The following is a 23,801-nucleotide window of genomic DNA, read 5'->3' on the forward strand; positions in this document are numbered from 1 at the left end:
GCTTTACCATAAATTGCAGAATCATCCACCGTCTCGTCTGAATTGTGTGGTCACAACATAAAGTTTATCATTTTAGTTTCATAGCCATGTTGGCAACTTGAAGATTAAAGTCCTAATGAAAGCCAAAATTTGTTCAGGCTCAATTTAGATACGAAATGAAATTGTGTGAGAGAGCAGCTGCAATCATCAGGGAGAAAAAGAGATAAAACAAGAGAATGAGTGCTAAAATGAAGAGGTGGCTGGCCTAAGCCTATATGAGTGCAGGAGTTTGCCAACAGGAACCAGGAGGGTTATTGTTAGTGGCTAGCCTTGATTAACTGCAACCTTCTTCCAGGAAATGGATAGGGGATTAAAGCACCATTGTGACCAAAATCACTGAGTTTGAATCAGAGAAAAGATTATTTGGCTTCAGTAGGGCAGAGAGCATGTCTTTATTTCCCTACTTCTAGCTCTAACCCCTTGTTCAGGTCTCAGCCTTTCTTCTTAGCACCTTCAGTCCTGACTTGTAAACCTTCAGTTATTCCAAAAGGAAAGATAAGCCGCTGAAATGTTTGTCCTTTTCTCAAGTGTGCAGCTCTCACACAGGAGGTTATGTAAGCAGAGGCACTGAACGGCCAATATGATCTCCAACAACAAAGGGGTGCAGAGAACTTTGGCCTTAAGTTCTGATAATACTGCTATAACTTGACAGGAATCTGTTAAAGCACACACTTTTATGAAATCCTTTGTCTAGAGTGGAAAATCTATTTGTAGTTTTTGCACTCAAACATGGCTGAAACTCTCCTCTTTGATGTGCATTTACTTTTTTGGATTTGCTGATGCTCTTATGCACAGGGACTCACAGTGAGTACGAGAGCAGAATAAACTTCAAATTCTAGATCACAAAGATTGCAAGCGACCATGAATAATGAGTGCGATGGTCGATGCAATACTTTAAAAACCCTTTATTGTATGGGAATCACTGATCACAAAAAAACTCGATTTTTTTTGTTTCCCTTCCAGCCTAGGCAAGCCCGTACACTGTTCACAGCACCAAATTGAGTCGTAAGCCAGGGATTGAGGCATTAGCTTAGCCGGGCACCTCAGTCTGTCTCCCGTTATGCCCAAGGCTCTCGAGTGGTACCTCGCATGGAGGTTTTTAATAACGCTGCTTGTTTGAATCCTGGAACAATGAGCAGGGACTATATTTCAGGGCTGACACTGCAGTAAAATGGCTACATGTAGCCCAAAGGGCCAGACTTAACCCAACTGTGAAATCTGCTTCTCAGAGAGCGAGAGGTGAAGGGTAGAACGGTGAACGGAGAGCGGTTCGAGAGAGACAGAATAAAAGGGAGAGAGCAGAAGAATGTAGTCTATAGGGCCCATAGGAATACTGACATTCAGCAGCACAATGCAGAGGTGGTCATATTGTGATTGGCTACTGCTGTCTGAGTTGAAGAGCTGAAATTAGTGTCTTTTTAATCCTTGGAAACCAGAGCAAATTCCTTCAAATGCTTTAAAAATGGCAAAGAAAAAAAAAAAACTAACATTAGTTAAAATAATAATAACAATAACAATAACAATAAAGAAGAAGAAAAGAAAGAAGAAAACTATACTTGTCATAATTAATTATATATATTTAAATATCAGATCAGTGATGCTAGATTGATGTCAAAAATGTTCTGTTTAAATGCTTATGAAAGACCTCTTAATTTAAGCATTTAACTCTTTACCTGAACCACACAACATGGGAAACAGGTGATCTGCAATTGAGCAAGAAATGACCTGAAAATGAGCAAGAAATTCGTCAAAAGTTGCAAGAAAATCTAGAAAATGATAATAAAATGAAAAAAAAAAAATCAGAAAATTTATCTTAACAATAAATAAATAAATGAGGAAATAAAAACAAATGAACTTCAATAAGTGGGGGAGGAAGAAGCTTTTTCATTGAACCCACTCCTGGGTTTCAAAGGGTTATTTTTCAGTGTAATCATGATTATAGTTTACTCAAGAGGAGGTTTTGTTTGACTTGGCTGCTATAGGGCAGTTGAGATTCCTTCAGGTTCACCTCAGTCTTCATATTCAAGCGCGACTGAATGTAAATGCAGATACTCAGCACAGTTCACGGTCAGATGCTGCTCCTTTCTGTCTGAATGATATGAGAATGTACCTCTATTCCAGAGTCGTGCATATTGACTCAGATGTCTTTTCCAAAGCATACTTTTTGTTTGTCTGGCACCATGCTGTGCGAACAGTCATCTGTGAGCCCAGTGATTCATGTAACATGGCCCAAACGGGAAGATATGGACCAGACGGTAGGGACGCACCACGTCATTCTATTATCTCCAAGAAAAAGAACAAGTCTGCAAACACGCCGCAACCTGTCTCAACAGCTTCAACAAACTGACTTTACCATCTGCTCCCTTCAAGTCCCCGAGAGGGAGCTTATCTGCCATCATAAATTCGTTCTGCCGCACAACAATTAAGGAGTATATAAGAATAGCAAAAGATGATAAAGGGGAGGCTTGAATGAGGCAGCCATGTTGGTGCGGTCCGGCTCTAATCACAGCTGCAGTTTCACCCCTGGCCTGTTGATTGCGTTGCAGCTGTGGATGCAGCTGGGAAACCTCGCCGGCCCGCATCACAAGATGAATCATAATCAACTGTACAAGGACATCTGGCTCCAGACGGTGGGAGAAAAAGCAGCCCAGGGTCTCGAAAGCATTTTTCCAAAGAGGGATCGCAGCAGCGAAGCAGGTCCATCCTTGTGAAATATAATGAATAGGCATTTGACTATCAATGCTCTCGCTAAGGTTACTTTTTATTATTTGACTAGAGCTATCAAAGTAAACGTGGAAGCTGCAGTGACCAGCAGGAGGGAAAGTTGCCCTGAGAAGAAAATTAATGAAGAACATTTTTAATAGTACAAAAGATTCTCTTTAGTGCCATAAAATGATTCTTGAACACCACAACGAACCGCACAACTTGAATGGAATAGACTGTCATGGTCATTTGGCGAGTACAGCATAAAATGGAGATTATGGTTATTTCCTGTGGTGCAAATGCAAGTCAGTAGCACCCCATCGGATTTGGATGACACAGCCATCCTCACACTCAATAACTCTGTTACGGACTATCTGCACTCCATCTCCCATTTCACAAGGTGGTGTTCAGATAATCACCTTCCCCTCAATGTCTGCAAACAATGGAACTCGAAACCGCTGACATGATGGGCAGTGTCACATAGCACAGAATCATCATCGACAATAAACTCAGTCTTGACTAATACATCACCAACCTGCCAACAGAGACTCTGTGCCATCTGTAAACTCAGAGCCCTCTCAGTCACGCCTCACCTCTCCCTCTCTCACTCCCCCGCCTCTCTCTCTCTCTCTCTCTCCCTCTCCCCTCTCTCTCCTCTCCCCTCTCTCTCCTCTCCCCTCTCTCTCTCTTTCTCTCTCTCTCTCACTCTCGCTCACTCTCTGGCTGTTAAGTGTGCCACACCAGCAGCCATCTTTGGTGAACCGACTGAAAACTGATTTTTTTTTTTTTTGCCAGTTCCATAATGCCAAACAAACAAACAAACAAACAAACAAACAAACAAACAAACAAACAAACAAACAGGATCATACAAGCTGCACTTGTAGGATCCTGTTATTAACCTAAACTGCAGCAGACAAATGCTTGTATCAATCATGCCAGCTCAAAGTAGTTTTGGGGAAAGCCAGCACATTTACCTATGGTTATGGTCAGATAATGCTAATCAGCTGTTGTATTGCTAACCAAAAAAATAAAGAAAAAAGAAAAAAGAGAAGTCCTGTAACAACAGAAAATGTTCTCTATTAGCCATGCATGAGACATTTGCCAACCCAACTTGTACGTGCTGAATGCTTACAGTGGTTGCCCTGGCAAGGGGATCCACCTAGAAATACACCAAATTGAACCAATCGGTCTTGCCATGTCTACCCAGTTCCATTTCCTACTCCTGGTGTGATGCAGAAGCTGATGACGGATGGATGGATGGTAAAATGCTTTATTGATCCTGAAGGAAATTTGGGCATCCATTAGCCCACTACGATAAATATACACAATACAATGAATATACTCAATACAAATTACAAATTATAAACAAAATAGTTCCAGCCCTTGTTTGTGATTGGCTGAGCCATGTTCCAAGCCATTGTAAAATACACCTGTGATCGCATTACAATTTCAGTACTAAAGCACCAGTTAGCCTCCAGCCTGAAAATTGCTTCAGAATGTCAGATTTTGTTGTCAGTTTTGATTTACTGGGTGGGCTAAGCCTGGATGATTGGCTGAAAGAGATGGACAGAATGGAGGAGGGAGAGAAAAAAGAAAGGAGACAAGCTGAAACTAACGAGAGAGAGAAACTGAAGAGCTGGAAAAGTCTTGTTGTTTTCAGAAAACAGTCACCAAAATGGAGGTAAACCAGGCTCACAGTCAGGTTTATGCCACTGTGAGCAACGGGAAAGGTAGCCCTATGGTTTCAGCAGTTATATTGGCCGACATGCAGAGCTTAACCGGTACATCAATGATCCTCCAATCACTGAAATGCACACCATATTTATAGCCTACAGGAATGTAGCCTCAGCATGGAACAATGTCCTGGACACCACGTATTAGCCTGAAGCTATTATATGTAATCCTGAAAAATTACGTTGCACAGTAGGAAACACAATCGAAAAAAAAAAAAAACATACAAAAATAAAAGTAGCCTGGAGAGGGCTATGCCATATGGAAACAAAGTGCTGCTGATGCAGTAAATAACAGTCAGGGCATTTGATAGGCAGCTGTCAAACCACAAGGTTGGACATCACATCATCAAAGGCTGTGCCTCAGCATCTGCAAACTAGCACTCTAGGCTGGTAGGCATCATCATTCATATACATTTTATTTCATATCTCCTCTTAAATGCTACAAATTGCTGTAGTTTAGGCAAACTTTAATATAGAAGAAAAGAGTTTGTTGACTGCAAATGGCTAAGGGATATTGGCTGAAAGGGAGATTAACTCAGAGATACAAATGACCAATGTGTGCAATGATGTCAAACCTATTATATACGCACCTATACGAGCCAGCAGCAATTTGTAAAAGACCGCCACCTAGTGGTGACATAGAAGTTCCAGCTAAATTTAGCTACAGTTTTTGAAATGTTAATTGAAATGTGAAAAGGTGGCACAAGACCCCTTTCTTACCACTTGGGGCCTTGCTGCAAAATCTCTGACGTCGTGAGCGAGTTGACGCTAATTGATTTACATGGCCCAACACACTAATGGGAACAACACACATAAAAATGGCTGCTGCTCCGATCATGCTGCAGTGCTGTGATTTGATTGATTTGATTTGAATGGGAAAGACCGTTCTATTCCACTCAAGTTCTCTGAGCAGAAACTTTTAATGTGTTATTCACAATCTTTTTTCAAAGATTCCTTATGGGGCCAGACTAAAATGATTCTGAATAGAGCGTTTATGCTGCAGAAAATAACTTTTTAAGAAAAAATCTTTACTCTGATAACTTTTTTGTTTCATTTATATCAGAGGGCTCTTTGGGTTATTACAGCTCCATGTAGAACCACAACCACAAAAGAACCTGTGAAAGACCACATATCTCTGCGCCTTGTTTTCCATGCCTATGTTCCTCTCACTCTTTCACTCATTAATTTTTCACATTCTTTTTTTTTTTTAACTCTGCCTGCTTTCACAACAGCCATTCACATATACTCTTTTGCTCGGTTTTTCTATTTATTTTCTTGCTTGTAATACTGGACAGGGTTAGAGAAACAGATGAAAATATAACCCCATGGCAGAGGCCATTGAAATATTTAGTGCTTTTGTGGACACCACACACACACACACACACACACACACAAACAAACAATGATGACTACAATGTCCAGTATGCAATTATTGGCTACATGCTATCAATTTAGATTTTTCCCCCTCTATACATTATTAAAAATATTGATCATTATGTAGTATTATGGAGTACACTGATTACATGTTTCAAAAACAAATAATCATCTGAGGAGAGGAGGAGTGAAAGGAGAGGCTGGAAGGAAAGAGGAATAGAGGGAGTCTTTATCTAAGTTGAGCCTTAACAAATATCTCGCCAGCTGGGAACAGATAAAAGACTATACCTGTACATTTCACAAATGCAAAAAATGTCTCTGGAAAAATAAATCGTATCAGTAAGCAATAATCCTTCTCTTTAGACAGGACTGGGTGTCTGAAAAATCAGGAATAAATTGGAATAAGTAACAACATGATTTTTTTTTTTCTTGTTACACACATTAGCTGTCAGAATGGAACAGTCAAGTAAGGCTGTGCCTGTCAGCCGGCGCTACCTCAGGATCCACATTTGTAGTCATTAAGTCACGGTCCACACATCAGCAAACTACAGAACCATTCACTTTGATTCTGCAAATGAAAAGTGCAGTAAACAATAATGTTTTCATCCACGGTGAAAAGCTAAATGAAATACCTTTTAGTTCTTTCAAATCTCAAAATCGCTGCTTTGCGTTCACACTCTGCATTCATTTTATTTATTTATTTTTTATTGGCCAATTTCACTGTGATTTAAAAAAAATATATATTTTATGTTCCCCATTTTTTTCTTGTTCTATTCTTATTGTATTAGGTGTTTTTATTTTCATTTTTATTTTTTCATCTTCCTATTACTCACTTGCAGTCCACTCAGATTCAACCCCTTGGTCCACTTTTGAATCAATGACACAAGGTTTCTTGTATGTGAACGGAGCTGTGGGTTTGAATGCCATTTTTTAAGAGCGGTTTTGATCCAAAATCTGCTGCCGATTGCCTCTGAGTCCAGACACTTTGGACATCTGGTGGATAGGAAAGACATTAGGAGCTGGGAACCTAGCTTTGGGCCTCTACAAATGTTGAAAAACCGGCAGTGTCACTGGCCGGTTTGTGAAGTTGCATTTGCTTTGTGCACTATGGCATTCCCAGTGAGCGCAGTCGCTCAGTGATAACTTGAAGCCCATATCAGGGAGGCGGGGATCAAACTGCTGTCAGGCCAGCCGAGGTAATCTGTCACACAGAGGTGGCCCTTGGGACAGTGGGTGGTGGACCTCTAAAGTACTAACACACACTAAAACACAAGCACACACACACACACACACACAGACGGAGCCCATTACTGGTTTTCAGTAGAACAGTAGACAGCCTTCATTTGTCGATTCCTCTGATAGAGTGCTGATGCCTGGGTCTTCAGCTCAGTGCAAGATCTTTCACTTTCTCTTCCACAGTCCACTAATGCACTGCTCTCTCTGGATTACACATACACGCACAGACGCACATACACATCAGCAGGCGCCATGCACAATCACCCAAATGCACTCTGAAAGTGGACACACAAAGATGTGGGTAAACTGCTGTTGGTGGGCAAACCTTTACAGTAGCATTATGACTTTTTCCTGTAATGGATAGCGTAACAAAAATTTTGCAGTAACCAAAAATAAATAAAAAGATAAATAAATGCTTTTTGGTATCAAGTTGAATTATCCAAATTAGCTCACCATGGTCCATCTGTTTGATTTTCATCTTACATTAATCAGCAGTGGTCCTCTCACACTAAGCTGGCCTAGATGAGAAGCAACAGAGATGGGTGGAAGTATTCGCACTAAGATTTTATCCAGAAAAAGGACCATGTCTAAGAACGCCGGGCATTGATGCTGTTTGGTTTCCTGATCATTCACAGGAGAGGCTGGACATAACTGTCTTATCTTAGTTTTTGAAGGTACAGTACTGTAAGAGAGAATGCAATTGCCAATTCTGTTGGTGTGATGGTGTAACTAATTATTACTTTAGAAGTAACAGGTCAAGTAAAAACATACTATCTGAAATAGTGACAAGTAATGATAGTTTTTTTTTTTTTTTTTTTTTTTAATGAATTCTGTAGTATGCAATTTTATTTTATGCAATTATACTTCTGGACCCCACCCAACCATTTATGCAAGACTCGTCTCATTTAATTTTAGGGGTTTCATTTTAACTTCAGTTTGGCTGAGCAGTGAAGCCACTGACGACATTATTCTACTGGTCCATGATTACACTGAATTTCTCCTATGTGTCCAACTTGACCTTCGAAGATGTGGTCAGATATTCACCACTAGATATTGTGCATTAAGGTTATCCATGTTGATCAAAGTGTTGCCTTGCCACTATTTGTACGTGTCTTTCAGGCTGACGATTCCCACTCTTTGGACCTGGTTGGATGTTATTCAAGGGGGCAAGACGGAACAAGCACAATGTTAAAAATCATAGGCAATTACAATTTGGGATGTTGTGGAGTGGAATTTATAAAATAGTGCTGATCACAATGACAATAAAAAGACAGTGACACTGAACATTATTTTTTATATCTTTTCACTGGCTGTTTTGTTTCTGACTTTTATTTCACCTGCAACCCGCCCACATGTAATTAATTTGTAACCATGCCTGCACACGTAAATCTTTTTTTTTTTTTTTTTTTTTTTTTTTTTGTGTTTTTCATGTGTTATGCACACTTTTTGAGGGTTACCTGACCCGGTAGAGCACTCTACCCTGCTGATAAACCTCCTCAATTCTACTGCACCCATGTATGGGCTCCTCATTACAGCACGGCTGAGCTTTGTTCAAAGCCATAGAACTTTATTTTAAATTCTAGCGGGTATCCGAAGGTTTCCAAAGATACCAAATATGTGCTGTTGAATTACAGGGAAATGTGTATAAAATGAGGCACGAAACATCTAGATATTTTGTAAGGAATGTCATGATGCAGAAAACAATGGCATCTTGGGTTTGAATATTTCACTTAGTATAAATGTGGTGTAGCTGCAATGGAGCATTTCAACCAGCAGATATAGAATATGAGGGAATCTACAAAGCAAGTGAATGCAGCAACCAAGGTAAGCAGTGGCATTAAGCCAGAAAGACAACATACTGAGTCAAAAAGAGAACTATAAATTATAGAATTATAAATAACAAAATGTAAATATACAAGTGTAACAAAATTTGTGGTTTAGCTGTGCAGGGCCGTCATTGCTGCTCTTGATACCATCTAGTGGTCAGATATCATTGCATAGTGCATGTTTTAACTTGTAAACTGGCGTACACATAGGCACAACACACACACACACACACGCACACACACACACGCCTCTCAGACCATATCAGGGAAGCTCTCTGCCATCGCACTAACAATCAGGCCCAAACAGTCTGATCCCCTCACATTAGATCTCATCTGAACCTCTAGAGGCTTCGCGGCTAGCAATGAAAGAGGGAGCGGAGGAAGATGAAGGAGAGATGATGATGATGAAGAGAGATAATGAAGGGGGAGGTGAAAAAAGAAAAGAAGTTTGCCACTGTAAATCTTTCATATATCAGAGCAGAGCACTGAAGTGAGTGTGTGTATGTGGCATATGGGGTATAGGTGGTTGCGGAGAGACAGACAGTCACCGACACAGATGGAAGCTTTTGTAGTTTTGCATCTGATATTCTTTCATGTGTATAAAGCAGATGAAAATGAAGCTCTACAGACATTATATCAGCTACTTCATCTATCCACATGGCTTATCTGTCTGCTTGGCTGATGCGACTATACTTATGTTAAGTAGACCACAGAAGAAATGGAGTTTCTGGCTGAGCTCCTATATCATTTGCTGTATGTCTTTTCATGTTGATAAGATATCATATGAATAAAATGAATGAACTAGAGGGAGGAGAGTGAGTGGGATAGAAGGGAATAAATGGGAAGATGGAAAATGTGCAGGTGAAGGAGGGATTTGAGGTGGGAGAGGAAAAGAAGAGCCAGGGAGAGCAGCACATACAACTTCCGACTTGAAAATGCTCTTCACCTTCACCTTAGCTTTCAGGTAGTAAATAGCACAACTCCGCGCTGTTCACCTTACGTTCACTTGGTAAATATTAAAGGAAAATACTATTCACCTCGGCTTTTGAAGGACCATACGGGTGATTTTGAATGTTTGGCCCATTTACCTCAATTTCCCCCAAATTTTACATTGCAGTAAATCATTTTGCAAATCCTGCGGGGGTACTAAAGATTTCACAACATATAATCAAAATCCCTCCATTTTCAAAAGTGGCAAAAAAGAAAAAAGCTTATTTACCAAACTCTACCAAAAACATCAAGCACAGTGTCTTAACAGGTTCAAATGCAATAAAATGCATGAACACTTCCAATGCATTACTTTGGACCATTAATTTGTTTCCCTGGTTATTCCTATGTGACATGAATGCAGCATCAGAGACTGAATTGGTGTTCTGGCACACCCATTCGCAAGGCGCACAGATATGGGCAAGCATTGCTGTGAAAGGATATGTTCCAGAAAAAAAAAGTTGGTTTTACTAATAAATCTTCGCTCTCAGAACTGCAAGTTTTGCTGGAATTTCTTCTCTCCCACTGAGCTCTGCCAACAGTCAGAGCAAAAAAAGAAAAAAGAACGAAAGATTAGGCAACTCACCAACACAGGAACCGTCAATCTCCTCATACCCGATGCTGCAGACACACTTTCCCAGAGGAACCAACCAATCGCCATCGGCTCCACAGTACAGTTTGGGTGTGTCCCGTTCCTCGGCATGGTCAACGCAGGCGCCCCTCACTTCCACCAGTGAGGAAGAGTCCACGCGAGGCACTGTGTCTGGGAAGGAAGCCAGGTTCCTCAACGTGAAAGGGCATTTCTTGTAGTAAACCCTTACTGAGACCAACGCGATGCAGGCACCAATGTCCTGAAACGCCAGGTAGAAGCCCTTCTTGGTCATGGGCCCCACCTCGCGCACCTCCGTGTTGAGCTTGAGGATGCGGTCGCCGAGGTCCATCTGGGTGAAGCTCTCATCGGCGGCGATGGTGTCGATCTTGGTGTACTGAGAGGGCTTGAACTTGACGCCGTGGGCCTCATCAGTCTCATGGTAGAAGAGGTTGAAGGTCTCCTTGCAGGTGCCTGACACCCACGGGATGGAGTTGCAGTCGCGCAGGGTGAAGCGAAGCTCCACGTAGATTTTCTGGGCGGCCTGACGGGAGATCCAGTTGGAGCGAAGCCAGTTGTTCTGGTTGGGTTCCATCACATGGCAAACCTGGAAGGTATGGATGGGTCGGTTGTGCTCATCCATTTCTGTGATGGCATCCCACTGCAGAGGGGAGGATAAAAGAAAGCAAGAAGAGGGGGATAAGAGCAAGGGACAAGTGGGGAAATATGAGGGGACAGGAGAAGATAAAAGACAAAAAGGAAACAACAGAAAACAGGACAGGAGAAGAGATGAAAAGAGTAGAAGAAGAGAGATGGAGAACAGAAGAAACAAGAGGAGAGCTTGTTATTACAGTATTTTAAATTTCACCTTGATGGTGCATCAAATCAATATTTATTGATGTCTTTAGTAGTATGTAAATTGGTAAAAAAAAAAAAAAAAAAAAAAATCCAAATATACCTTGAAGGAAAAACAATGTTTTTCAATAAACAAGGAAAACTGAAGGTCGACCTAGAACCTATTCAAGCCCATTCACTTAAAACAAATGCTTTATTGACGTGACAGAGAACTATGTTATCAAATCAGAACAGGTAAAGGAGGTGTAATTAACTGCAACAGAAGAATGAACGTACTAAAGCATAAGTAAAAATCAGTTTTTAGCAGCCTCTTTCCTTCTTATTCTTCTGTTTCTCTTTCTCAGGTAGACTGTTCCTCTTATGAGGTCCGACTGTGACTGCTGACTCACCAGCCCTGTGACTCCCAGGTCATGTGGTACTCAAGGAGTATGGCAGCTTTGTAGGGTTATAAGGTTACTTGTCCCCATGTTGCCGGGATAGAAGTTAATGGGGGTTTTTAGCCTCCTGGTGCAGCACCATTCTCTGGTTTTATTAGAGTGGGGACTGGCTACATGGGCGACCCCCAGAACCAGCCGACATCGACCTCCCAGAATCAAATTACCTGCCTGGGAAATAGTGCTCTCAAATCACCTCGCTTACAATGCAGCCTTGCACCATCTACAAGCTGCAGCATTTGTGTGTTTAGCTTGACATATAACCTGTTTTGTAGGTATAATGACAATTGGCCTTTTATTAAAATCAGACACCAGCCAGTTAGTGTTTCTCCCTTATTGCAAATAGTCACAATGTTTTTATTATTATTTTTAGAGCCTGACCGACATGTCTGTCATTATCAGCCAATATTGGTTCATCACAGATTTTTCTTTATCAGCATATATGTTGGCTGATATATCTAAAAATCCAGCATTGGTCTGACCCTAATTATTTTTCAATTAAGATGTCTAACCAGAGAACTTATTCTGGTATAGGGTAGGATGATGTTACTTATTTTGTCATACAGAGGTGCCAACCAGCCTACACAGACTGCATTACAATTGGCTTCAATGGAGAGTTCTAGTGTCCCTGACAGTTCAAATACTGTTTCAGAGGCCTTTCCACTCTGCTAAAATTCTTGGGTTGGTGTCTTCGGACCTGGGGATGCCAAGGCCAACGAATACATTCACGTAACCGTAGTTCTGCATCGCTGTTGTCCAGTGAATCTCCAAAATGACAGCTTTTTGGAAGTGAAGAAAAACTAATTTTAGCCTTAGGACTGCATTTTTCAGTTCATCTTATTCATTTTGAAAAGGTTTCGTCACCAACAGTTGTAGAATGCGCAGATAAATCTTCAAATTATGTTAAAACATGAAATTCACCAAAATTGGAGATACAGGGTTTTTACTTGACAGCAATGGCATTTAGGAGCAATCTGCTTTCATCTCTCTCTCTCTCTCACACACACACACAAACACAGGCACACACACAAACACTCACATACACGCTAATGCACTGTCACAAACACACTTTTCTTTCTATTTTAATTAATGGCTGGAAAACAAGTTCTTTATAGGCAAACAGACCAGAGAGTTGGGAAAGAGAGATGCTGGTTAATTTGCCAATATTATTTTCCTGATATGCCAGCACATTTAATAAACAGTTTTGCACTTAGCTAGATATTACCTCTTGATGAGAGCAGTAATCAAAGCCTAATGTTTGCTTTCACATACTCATTATCCTTTTTAATAACATGTTCTAATTCAATCACCCAAAGAGGACAGGCTTTAATCTGTTCTTCCCTCAAGGTGTCACTGTAATCGTAACATAATTACAGTAAAACAAATTGATTTTGATTAGCTATAATATTGCCCAACACGTGTATGGCTTCGCACGATGAATTCTAATGATAATCCAACGTAACTTGGTGATGTCTAGTAAGCCGTGTTTCATTCTATTGATTTTTTTTTTTTTTTACTAATTCTGTAGCAATAAATCAACATCTGTCAGAGAGCAGAAACAGGCCTGTCATCCACATTACAGCAAACAGGGAAGAAGTGCCACAGAGAATGTATTGTGTCTTCACTGCACCTTTGCTGTACGTTGCTGCTTTCATCTATCAATGATATGTAAATTTTAACTTTGTAGTTCAAATTGACTTCAATTTCTGGCAATTCATATTATGTAATACTGAAGAGCAATTGACCTACCTGCAATACATACATACCTATACCTACGAACCTATCTAAACACTAAAATACTTCCCTACTTCCCTGTCTTCATCGCTACCCATATGGGTATCTATCCTACCTCCTGGGTAGCAGTCTCCATGGCTGGCCTGTTGTTAGCCTAGCCCCACTATCTCCTAGTGTAAACCACCACTAACCAGATTTTCCCTGTCTGTAGTTTAGTGACTGACTTTTAATATAGTTACTCACCAAAGACTATTTTAGAATCATAAAAGACTTGTCTCCACCCAGGCTATGTCCTCCATTCTGCTTAAAAATGAGTTTAAGACCAAATATGGTGTTAGCACTTCAAATTGAGTTGACACTGATCATTTGCACATGCACCAATTGTCTTCTTTGGCACTTTACACTTCTGTCTCTACTGCTAGCTATGCTATGACCCCCAGGTCCTATGTTCCCCAGTTCAATATTCTGGTAACACACATTAATTAAATTAATTCTAACCATGTATTTAACTGTAACCCTAGAGGCCGATTTATGGTTCTGCGTACACGTAGCTTACGGAGGGTTTGCATAGCAAATGCATCCCTTGCGGAGACTTGTCGCGCACCTCCCAAAAATTGAAACTACGCGTTGGAACTACACAGACCCTACGCAGACCACAAGAGCTATGATTGGTCCGCCAAACTACATCATTAAAGCACTTTGCGATAAATTTGTAATTTGTGATTCTGGGCTATATAAATAAATAAAATTGAATAATTTCCGGCATTTCGTCCCTCCGGCTTCACTGCCTGCTGTAGTACCATATTCCAATAGTTTTCACCTCACTACTTTGCACCGTTTGTTTGTATTGACTTGTGCATTTCAATTCTTTTGCACCTTGTCTTGCACTATTTGTTTGAGAAAATAAAACAAGTAAGTTTTGTAAAAACATGACTGTTTATTTACAATGCCACAAATAAGGTCTTTGAAAAGGCTTGTCAGTGTAGGTAAAAATATGATAATAATATATTGGCCGGGAATTGCTTAGTGTACTAGACTGACAGGACACAGAGGCATGAGAGGCACACACCGTCTGCTTAGCAACTGCATGCATGCAGTGTCCGGTGTCCTTAGAACCATTGGCTGGTATTGGGTCAAAGTTCATACAGCCAGAAGGACGTTGATGACATTCACTGACCTGCACATCACCTTATATTTCTATTCACCTGCGTGGTTGTCAATTAGCATGGGGAGCTCTTTGGGCTGCAAGTTATCCTAATCCTAACATTAACCCGAATAGGACCCTGGGAACATAGGACCCTGGGAACATAGGCATGACTCCATGTTAACAATGGCAAATGTAATCTTGGTGGAGGAAATATTGCACAATATATGTTAAAAGAGAGCCCATGCTCAGACAATGGGTAAAAAAATGTCTTCATTTTGTTACAAACCAGAAGAGGCTTTGCTTGTGTGTGAATGAGCCATATCAGCTCTGACAGTACTGATGCTACATTTCATGTTAAACTGCTTTATAAACAAACCTTTGAGAATGAAGACCATATCCACTGTGCAGAAAAGTCTTTCATCATTCCATTCACTTTTTACATCGTCCCCGGCAGGGTGCTAGTACGGCTATGTTAACAAGAGATACATCTTGGAACAGACCTAAGTGCATACCAGTCTACCGACATACATATCTATCTATATATCTACCCACCTCCCTTCCTTTTCCCTCCCCTTCCATCTCTCTTGCTCTGTTTCCATTTTAGTTCTGCGGTTGCTAACCTTGTGGGGCCATTCAAGTGTTTAAACAAGTGTTCAATCCAAGCAGCCTGCGGGTCTGCTCAGTCGTCTTTGATCACTTAGTCCTGTGCTGTTGACCTGCATAGGTGTGTGGAGGAGGAAAGACGTATCGGCACCCTTGGGCGCCATGCCCTCTGGGAAAAGGCCTTTCAAAGACTTCCCACTTAGACCAGCAATCTCTGCAGCTTAGGGGAGCTACTGAGAGCTGTGAGGTCAGACCAAAAGATGGGGGAAGATAATACGGCGGAATACCCTGTCTCAGAGGAAGATTTTAAAAGAAAATGCCCGACAAAATATCGCATTGGAGATAATGACTTGGCAATTGAAAGAAGTCATCATAAAAATTCATGGCAACAAAGATGAGCACGTCTATGCTCACACAAAACAAACAAAATGAAATTGAGGTTGAACTGTCTCCCTATCAGAGATGTTCAGTGATAGAGTTATTGGATTCCAAGTCCTAACAGAATGATGACAACTGTAGGAGTTGGGGAGCCAGACGACTGATATCACTCGATTCTTTGTCTATTAATTACAATTCCTGTACCAGCTGTAACAAAGATGAATAATGACCAGTCAAAACAGAACACTACTGGAAAAAAGAAAAAAAAAGTCCTGCAATTTTTCACACAAATAGTTTTATTGCTTTTGGATGATAGTTCATTTTAATTCACTTTGTTCTGTTTGATCTGTTAATATTATGCATAAACCTGCTGGTCATGCTAATAATAACAATAAAAAAAAATAACAACAACACCACAACACTTTAATTTCCTAAAGATAAAGAGGGAGACAGAAACATAGACAGAGAGAGAAATGAGGGGGGGTGTTATTGAAGTGAAACTCTTCATAATGCTGTGCATCTGCTGATGTCTCTTTTGACAGGGGGCCTTCAGGTGCTCCCTGCCATCCTGCCATCTCTAGCTGGCACGAGCATGGAGAAAACTTGGCCTGAGCCACACCAGCATGGGGCTCATACACTCTCCAGTATCCCCAGGGCCCCAAAACCCTAGACTATTACACTGACTAGCGTTCAACAGATATGGTTTCCTGGCTGAAACTGCTGCGATTACTTTTGGATTGAAGGTGCCTGTATTTTGAAAAACATCTGAAAAAACATTTTGAAACCCATATTCCATTTGTTTGGAACCAGTCGAAGTGTTTCACAAAATTAATTCAGGTTGACTGCTTCCCATAGATAACCACTGTAAAATTGATCAATCCCACACTAGTTAATATATATAAAGTAAAATAAGATGTGGTTCATATCCAATTCTTAACAAAAGGCCCAGATAGGAAAATCTGTCTAACACTACCGCTGACACTTCAGAGACCAGGCTCAGTCTCTTAGCAAAAAATCCAGCCAGCAACAGCCAAGTCAGGGAATTCACATTTTTCTTCAAATGTTTCACTTCTCTCATGAAGGGACTGTTGAGAAGTCCATTTTTTTATTTGTCATGAGATTTAAACTCGACAGCTTTTTTTTTTTTTCCACTTTCTTGAGAGTTTTGGGTAAACTCGGAAACGGAGAATGAAGGCTGTGACAGAGCTGTGACTGCTGAGAGCTGGCCCGAGAGTGTGTTCAATCTCTGACAATTAATTTCGGTTCAGTTCACGGTGCTTTATTGGTATGAAAGTAATGAATGGTGTTCGAGAGCGTCAATATAAAAAAAGAAAAAAATGAACATTTTTATTTGTGCGGGTATGATTGTGAAGCAGGGAATTACTGGAAAAGACAATGGCTCAGCTGATTTTCCCTTGATAAATCAAGGCTAAGACACACATGCACACACATTCACACAAAAATACACACACACACAAGGTCAGACATAGCCCTAAGCTTCTTCCAGCCTTGGACATTTTTACAGTGCACCAAGGTTTGTTATTTTCTGTGCTGAGGTGAACAAGGGTAATATCTAATATCTGGGTCTGAGCGTGAATAGACATTCCTGTTATTAGTCTGTAGTTATTAATAATACAGTAATGCAGAGAGACAGAGAGAGAGAGAGGGAGAGTCTACGGCTACTATGCACGAGAGACTGTGTTCATCAGGAGACAGAAGAGAATTACTCAAGTCAGGAGGCTGTGAAATGAGCTCAAACGCCATTGTAGATATCCTAGGGCCAGAGAGCGAGAGGAAGAGGAGATGAGAGAGAAATTCGAAAAGGAATCAGGGAGTGATTTGTTCCAAAAGGAGGGAAAACAATTCACTGTGATATAGGAACATATTGCAGTTTGAATCCCCCTCTAAAACACCACTCAACGCTGATCTAAACACCTCGAAGAGTTTCACATCTTGTCAGCACACTGATAGCATCTGGCAGCTATGTGCCACTTTAAAAAGAAGCTATTCTCCGCAGCTTTGCATTCACAACAACAGCTGAGGGTATTGGTTTCCTAATTGTCTTACAGAGCCCTGAAATGCATTTCCTCTTAATTGACTTCAAAATTAAAGGGGCATTTAAGCGACAGCACCGCACCTTTGAACCAAATACTATAGTCCCTGAGAAAATCAGCCACCTGACAAGCCCCAAACCTATTTATTGTGTGCGTATGTGGTACTGAATTGTAATCCAAAAGAGAGTTTTTTTTTGTTTTTTTTTCTTTTTCAATGTAGAAAACTTTAAGTGAAGCCCTCGCCTGGTCGTCTCGCCACCCGGCTGCCCGGCCTTGGCCTTAACATGTATAATTGAAAAATGGTCGGGAAGGTATGGTTGATTAATTGCAGCATGAGATGAGACCCATTATGGCCCATCTCTCTCACAAGAAAGAATCATTTTGCTGGCCACTCGCCCAGAGGTGAACTCCTTCTATTAAACTATGAAAGCCAGGGCCCCATTGAGAGCTGCACTTTTAAACTATTACTGTCATCACCCGCTCGGCTCGTCCGCGATGGAAATTAAACATTTAGCGATCGTAACTGTCCCCGCCCTTAGGTTGGGTCTGGGGTTGTAAAAGATTTTTTTTTTTTTTTTTTTTTTAAATACACACATCTAAAAGTCCACATGTCCCATCTGTGTGAATGAGAGTATGTTACAACCCAGCTATAAGAGAATTACTTGACCATTATTTTACTGTCAGAAAGCAGTGGGGTAGGCTGGAGGGCGGAGGCAAATTTGCTTTTAAATGGGTCCATATTACTCTGGCTGGACTCATGCTCGCTTTCCATTTTGTGTGAAAAGCTTAAAGCTTTGCCGGTCAGACTGAGAGACATATAGTATGTAAAAGTTAAGCTTAGTGTGCAAGGTGAATTCCATTGATCATCCCCTTATTTTTCGTTTTTCCACTCCTGATCTTCAGATGAACTTCAGTTCAGATGCCCCATAATCCTTCACAAGTAACCTGGTTCTAATGGAGCTTTCCACTGAACCCTGGAACTAGGATAACTTTGACTTCCTACATGGAAAAGTGCAAACTAATGCCAGTTCAGTCCAAGCTGTAACTCTGAGCTGTGATTATGGAAAAAATCGGTAAGGTCTGAGTTTGCAAAATGCCCATATATGCCATTACTACAAAGTTATGGACAACACAGTCGATGACAAACAGACTTTTTCTCTGACTGGATATTTATCTGAAAACTTCAATGTTCTTTATCATTACAAGGGTATAGATTTATAGCAGTTTATTGTTTTAATTTGATGAATTTGATGCAGCAGCAGTGAAGATAACCCGCTGTAGCTACTCTAGCTAACATTACTCATTAATGTTAGCTATCATTATTGACTTTCATTAGAAAGTTATCTGCTGTCAGTGAACAGATCAAAGATTTTCTATCTTGCCAGAGCATTCTCATTCTCAGGACATCAAATACAGCAGCATGGTCACACCCTTCTGTGTCTGATACTGATGCCAAAAGCACCCATTACAAGCCAAAGGCACTGTTTGGCGTTGGTATGAGACCAGGGGGGCTGTGACGTAGTATAAAGAGCAGTCCATGCAGGGAGACGCTTGGGGTGGATGGCAGTTGTATAAGGCACAGGATCTTCACACATGAGACCCCAGATCTCATTTCCAGAGAGACCTTTTGTCTGTTTTGTTACCTAACCTAACCATTCTCTAACCTTAACCAGGTGACACTGACTCATGATCAAAGCCTGATGCGTCTTATCCTGATGCTGAGGGGTGCTTTGGCGTAGTATTGGATGTGAAAGGGCTGTGACATGTCACATATTCAGTGACCTGGGAATGAGAATGTGTTGATCTTGCGGGTGTGGCATGCAGGCTGCAAAGGAACACATTCCACACAGAGGTAGGAAGTTGCAGCATGGAAATCGTAACATCCGACAATCAATGGAAAGTTCCATACGTCTCTTGTCCCCCATTTTCTGCCTCCCTCATGATGAGGAATGTAATTAGCATAGATCTGTACTTACAGATATGAATTTAATATTGCTGCACATATTTACACAGCAGGGCAGTGAGTAATTGTGTGAGAGCAATTTTGTAATTGTGGAGAGTGTTTTGACCAATTAGCATGGCTAATGCCCATTTTGTTGGTGTGAACAAACTGGAAAGTGGAAGAAAGTGGCCTTTTGAGATAAAACTGGCAGCTGTTACACGGGTGCCATGAGACATTGGTTATGCAAGCATGGTACAAACTAAAACTCCCTAGCTCATTCACAACCACACACACACACACGCATTACAAACTTCAGATACTGACAATCATAAATGTGTAGAGGGGGTAGGTGGGTGCTGCAGGTGTTTAATCCTTTGCCCTGTGCCATACTGGCATGGGGCAGTGCCTCTGTTCAGTGATATATTAACATACATTAACACTGTTACAATAACTGTCTTTGCAGAGCTGTTTTAGGCTATTTTTAAATTAGCACTGTTATTTTCATCTGTTTTCATTTACCCCTATTTTCTCCCACTTCTGTAATTCCACTGGGGTCCACAGTAATAGACTTGTGGTTTTCCGCGGCACATCCTAAACAGTCCAGTAATTCATATTTTTTTTGGTAAACATGTCAGTATATGATGAAAACTGAAATTTTCATGTCGTGATGATTGCTACTACAAATACTTCAAATACTATTACTACAAATATGCCTGTTTTTTTGTTTTGCTCTTTATTTATAGAAAACTGTTAACAGCAAAACATGTTACAGTGTATCACCCTCAGCTCCTGCAATAAATTGTTAAACACATTTATTCCCCTCATGTACTCATTGTGCCTGATTAGCACACCCATTGCATTAATCCTCCTGGAATCAGTCTCCAAAGGTGTGAGAGAGATGTGAGGCACTGCGGAGGCGTAGAGTGTCAATGCTATTTTCTGTTGTATTCTCGTGTTTTTTTTTTCCCCTTTGCTTCAGTGCTTTTTTTCTACTGTGTGAGTTAGATAAACGTTTATGTTAGGTCTGACGGTTGTCTCTGGCTGCTGGGTTTGTCAGTTGTTTTGGTGAGGACAGTGTCCAGGCGGATGCTCTCCCTGTCTATCTGGCATGGAATGAGGGCTCTGCTGGACCATGTCATGGTGGTGGAGGTGCAGGACCACTGTTACAGGACGCCTTTTCCTGAGAAAATTTTGAACTGCTTTGGATTCCTGGATGACTAAAAAGGAGATTTTATTACATTGACTCAATGGTTGGAGGTGCCACCATTAACTATGATTAGCCTTCTTGCACAAAAGACTTCTGTGAATAATCAGCGCCTAGTATGTGGCAGACAGGAGTGGTAGCTCTCCTGTTTTTCAAAAGGGGTACTGGAGATTGTGCTCCAACAATCAGGGTGTCACACTGCTCAGCCTCCCTGGGAACGCTTGAGCGAGGGTACTGGAAAGGAGATTCTTGTTGGACTGTCAAACCTCAGATTCAGGAGGAGCAATGTAGATTCGGTCCTCGCCAAGGAACAGTAGACAAAATCCATTACCCTACCCTATCCTACCGCCCTACAGGGGTCATAGGAGGTAACCCAGTCAGTTTTAGCTGTGGTTTGTAGACATGAAGAGGGCTTATGATCATGTCCCCTAAAGTGTCCTGGGGGAGGTGATGTGGGCGTATGAGGTGTTGGGGTCACTCGTGCAAACCGTTTGGTCCCTGTATAACTGGAGTGAGAGTTGTGTCCGCATTCTTGGCACCAGGTCAAGCTTGTTCCCAGTGGGGAAAAGCTTGACCAAGGCTATACTTTGTCAAAAGATGTGTGATTTTTTACACAAAATCACAAATAGAGTTTTAGTTTAGGATTGGGGGGTGTCCAGAATGATGGCCTCAAGGTTGCGTCTCTTCTTTTTTGTGGATGATGTGGTCCTGTCGGCTTCATTAAGTTCTGATGTCCGGCATGCATTGGGTCAGTTTGCAGCCAAGTGTGAAACAGTCAGGAGGAGAATCAGCACCTCCAAGTCAGAGGCCATGGTAAAATGTTGTTTGCCCTTTCTGCATTGGGAGGGAATTATTTCCCCAAATAGAGGAACTCAAGTATTATCATGTCTCTTTCATGAGTGAGGATAAAGTGGAACGGGAGATCAACAAATGGATTATTGCAGCGGCCGCCATCATGCAGTTGTTGTACCAGACTGTTGTTGCAAAGAGGGAGCTGAGCCTGAAGGCAAAGCCCCAGTTCCCCCCTTGATTGACATGCCAACCCTCACCTGTGGTCAAGAGCTTTGAGTAGTGAGACAGAAAGAATGAGATCACAGATACAAGCAGCAAAAATGAGCCTCCTTCGCAGCTGCGCTAACCCTTAGGGATCAGGTAAAGAGCTCAGACATCCAGGTGGAGCTTGGAGTAGATCTGCTGCTCCTCCACGTTGAAAGGAGTCAGCTAAAGTGGTTTGGGCATCATATTAGGACGCCTCAAGGATGCTTTCCCTGTGAGGTGTTCTGGCCACCTTTGGGCATGTCAAAATAGTCATTAATCATTTACATCTATTTTACTGGCCCACATGCTGCTGAAAAGAAACAAGTAATTCATTGCATTAGATAATTTAGAGCTGTTGCCATACCAATGTCAGCAGTATAAGCAAGGTTGCTAAGTATAACAGGTAGGCACCTAGGAGAGGCACCAGATCTTTTTTTTTTTTTTTTTTTTTTTTTTCTTTGGAGAAAAGCATTTTGCTCCACTTTTCCCTGTCTGCGGTGGTTTGCCCAATAGCTTAGTTAACACGAGGTGTCAGCTGCTTAACTGACTTCTTTCTGCGTATGTAGCTTGCTAACGCAGGCCTACAACACATATGAGCAAGGCTTCATGAGGTGAATTAATTCAATAAAGAATAGGCTCCAGTGGTGAGGATGCAACAACACAATACTCCTCTATTCTGAGAGATAGGTGATGAGCGGATGCCTTAACTCACCAATCAGAATTGAGTACTCAATAGCTGGGTAATAAACTGAAATAATCGCTGTCAGAAATCCACTAAAAAACAAATAAATAAACAAATAAAAAATAAAAAAACTCAGTGAAATTAATTTGTAACAGTAAATACAATGCATTGGTAACAGTTTCAGCCAACAGTCAGCTAGATATCTGCTATATGTCAGAAGCTCTTGTCTATTGCCAGTGGACAAACAGGTGACATTTATTATACCTCTGATTTAATGAATTATCATGGAGAGCAGGGTGATTTTACTGATCTGTAAACACATTACCCTGTAAACAACTCTTATTATATATTAATTGAGCTGGCATTTTCATCTGAATGCAGCATTTTTTTTTTCATATCAGGATCCTGTGAGAATGATGGCTCAATTTTTCCAGACAGCTGATTGGTCAGGATCTGAATTTTTATATATTTGAATCTGTAAGCCTAAAGAGGTTAGCTCAGTGGAATATATAAATATTGTGAATTATTATTATTATCATTATTATTGTTGTTGTTGTTCTATTTGTTGAGCTTCAAATCTAGTTCTCATATTTTGTACCATCATGTTGCTTTGTATGTGACCTGCTTTAAAACAAAACAAATTCTTGTCTATTTTACCATCTCGGAAGTGGAATTTGGAGGTAGACGGGCCCAAAGCAATTTTAGGAGCTATACAAATGGGCTGCATATTGCACATTGGAAAGTGCTGCTGGATGTTATGGTGGCATAGAGGAATACAATGAAATCACAGGTGTTCATTTGGTCCACAGGAGACTAGGCTTGAATAAATCTTTGCAAATCTTTTCTCCTCTGCATCGGCGGGGGTTGCAAGCTTTTCTCACTGCTAACAAAGCGTCCAGGAGCCTTGCCTGCCTTACTTAGAGCAAAACATTAGTCTCCTGTGGTGACACACACACACACACACTCACAAACACACACACACAGATACACTGACACAGACGCACACTGTGTCAGCGGAGTCAGTAGCAGGTGTGTTTCCCCTGCTCTCCTGAGTGTTCTTCTCTCAATTAAAGCAGAGAGGAAGCCAGGGGAGATAAAACCCGGCAAAGGTAACACACGCAGCCGTCTGCTCTGTCCCTTGCTTCACTCCACAACCCTCCATCCATCTCTTGTTTCTCTTTCTCATTCTCTCTTTCTCTCTCTCCCTCTGCCCTCCAGAGCTGGGTTGCACTCCAAGTGTTTT

The 23,801-nt window shown here is 41.1% G+C and overlaps 1 protein-coding gene across 1 annotated transcript in view; it reads right to left on the reverse strand.

Moving 5' to 3' along the window:
• LOC115380034 (ephrin type-A receptor 6-like) overlaps positions 1 to 23,801 on the reverse strand; it is a 247,204-nt gene that overhangs the window by 169,965 nt on the left and 53,438 nt on the right. Inside the window, exon 3 of the mRNA XM_030081062.1 lies at positions 10,485 to 11,148. Coding sequence (XP_029936922.1) covers positions 10,485 to 11,148 — 664 coding nt within the window. The remainder of the gene's footprint in view (positions 1 to 10,484; positions 11,149 to 23,801) is intronic.

Source organism: Myripristis murdjan, chromosome 21 (genome assembly GCF_902150065.1).
Source record: "Myripristis murdjan chromosome 21, fMyrMur1.1, whole genome shotgun sequence".
Taxonomy (NCBI): Eukaryota; Metazoa; Chordata; class Actinopteri; order Holocentriformes; family Holocentridae; genus Myripristis; species Myripristis murdjan.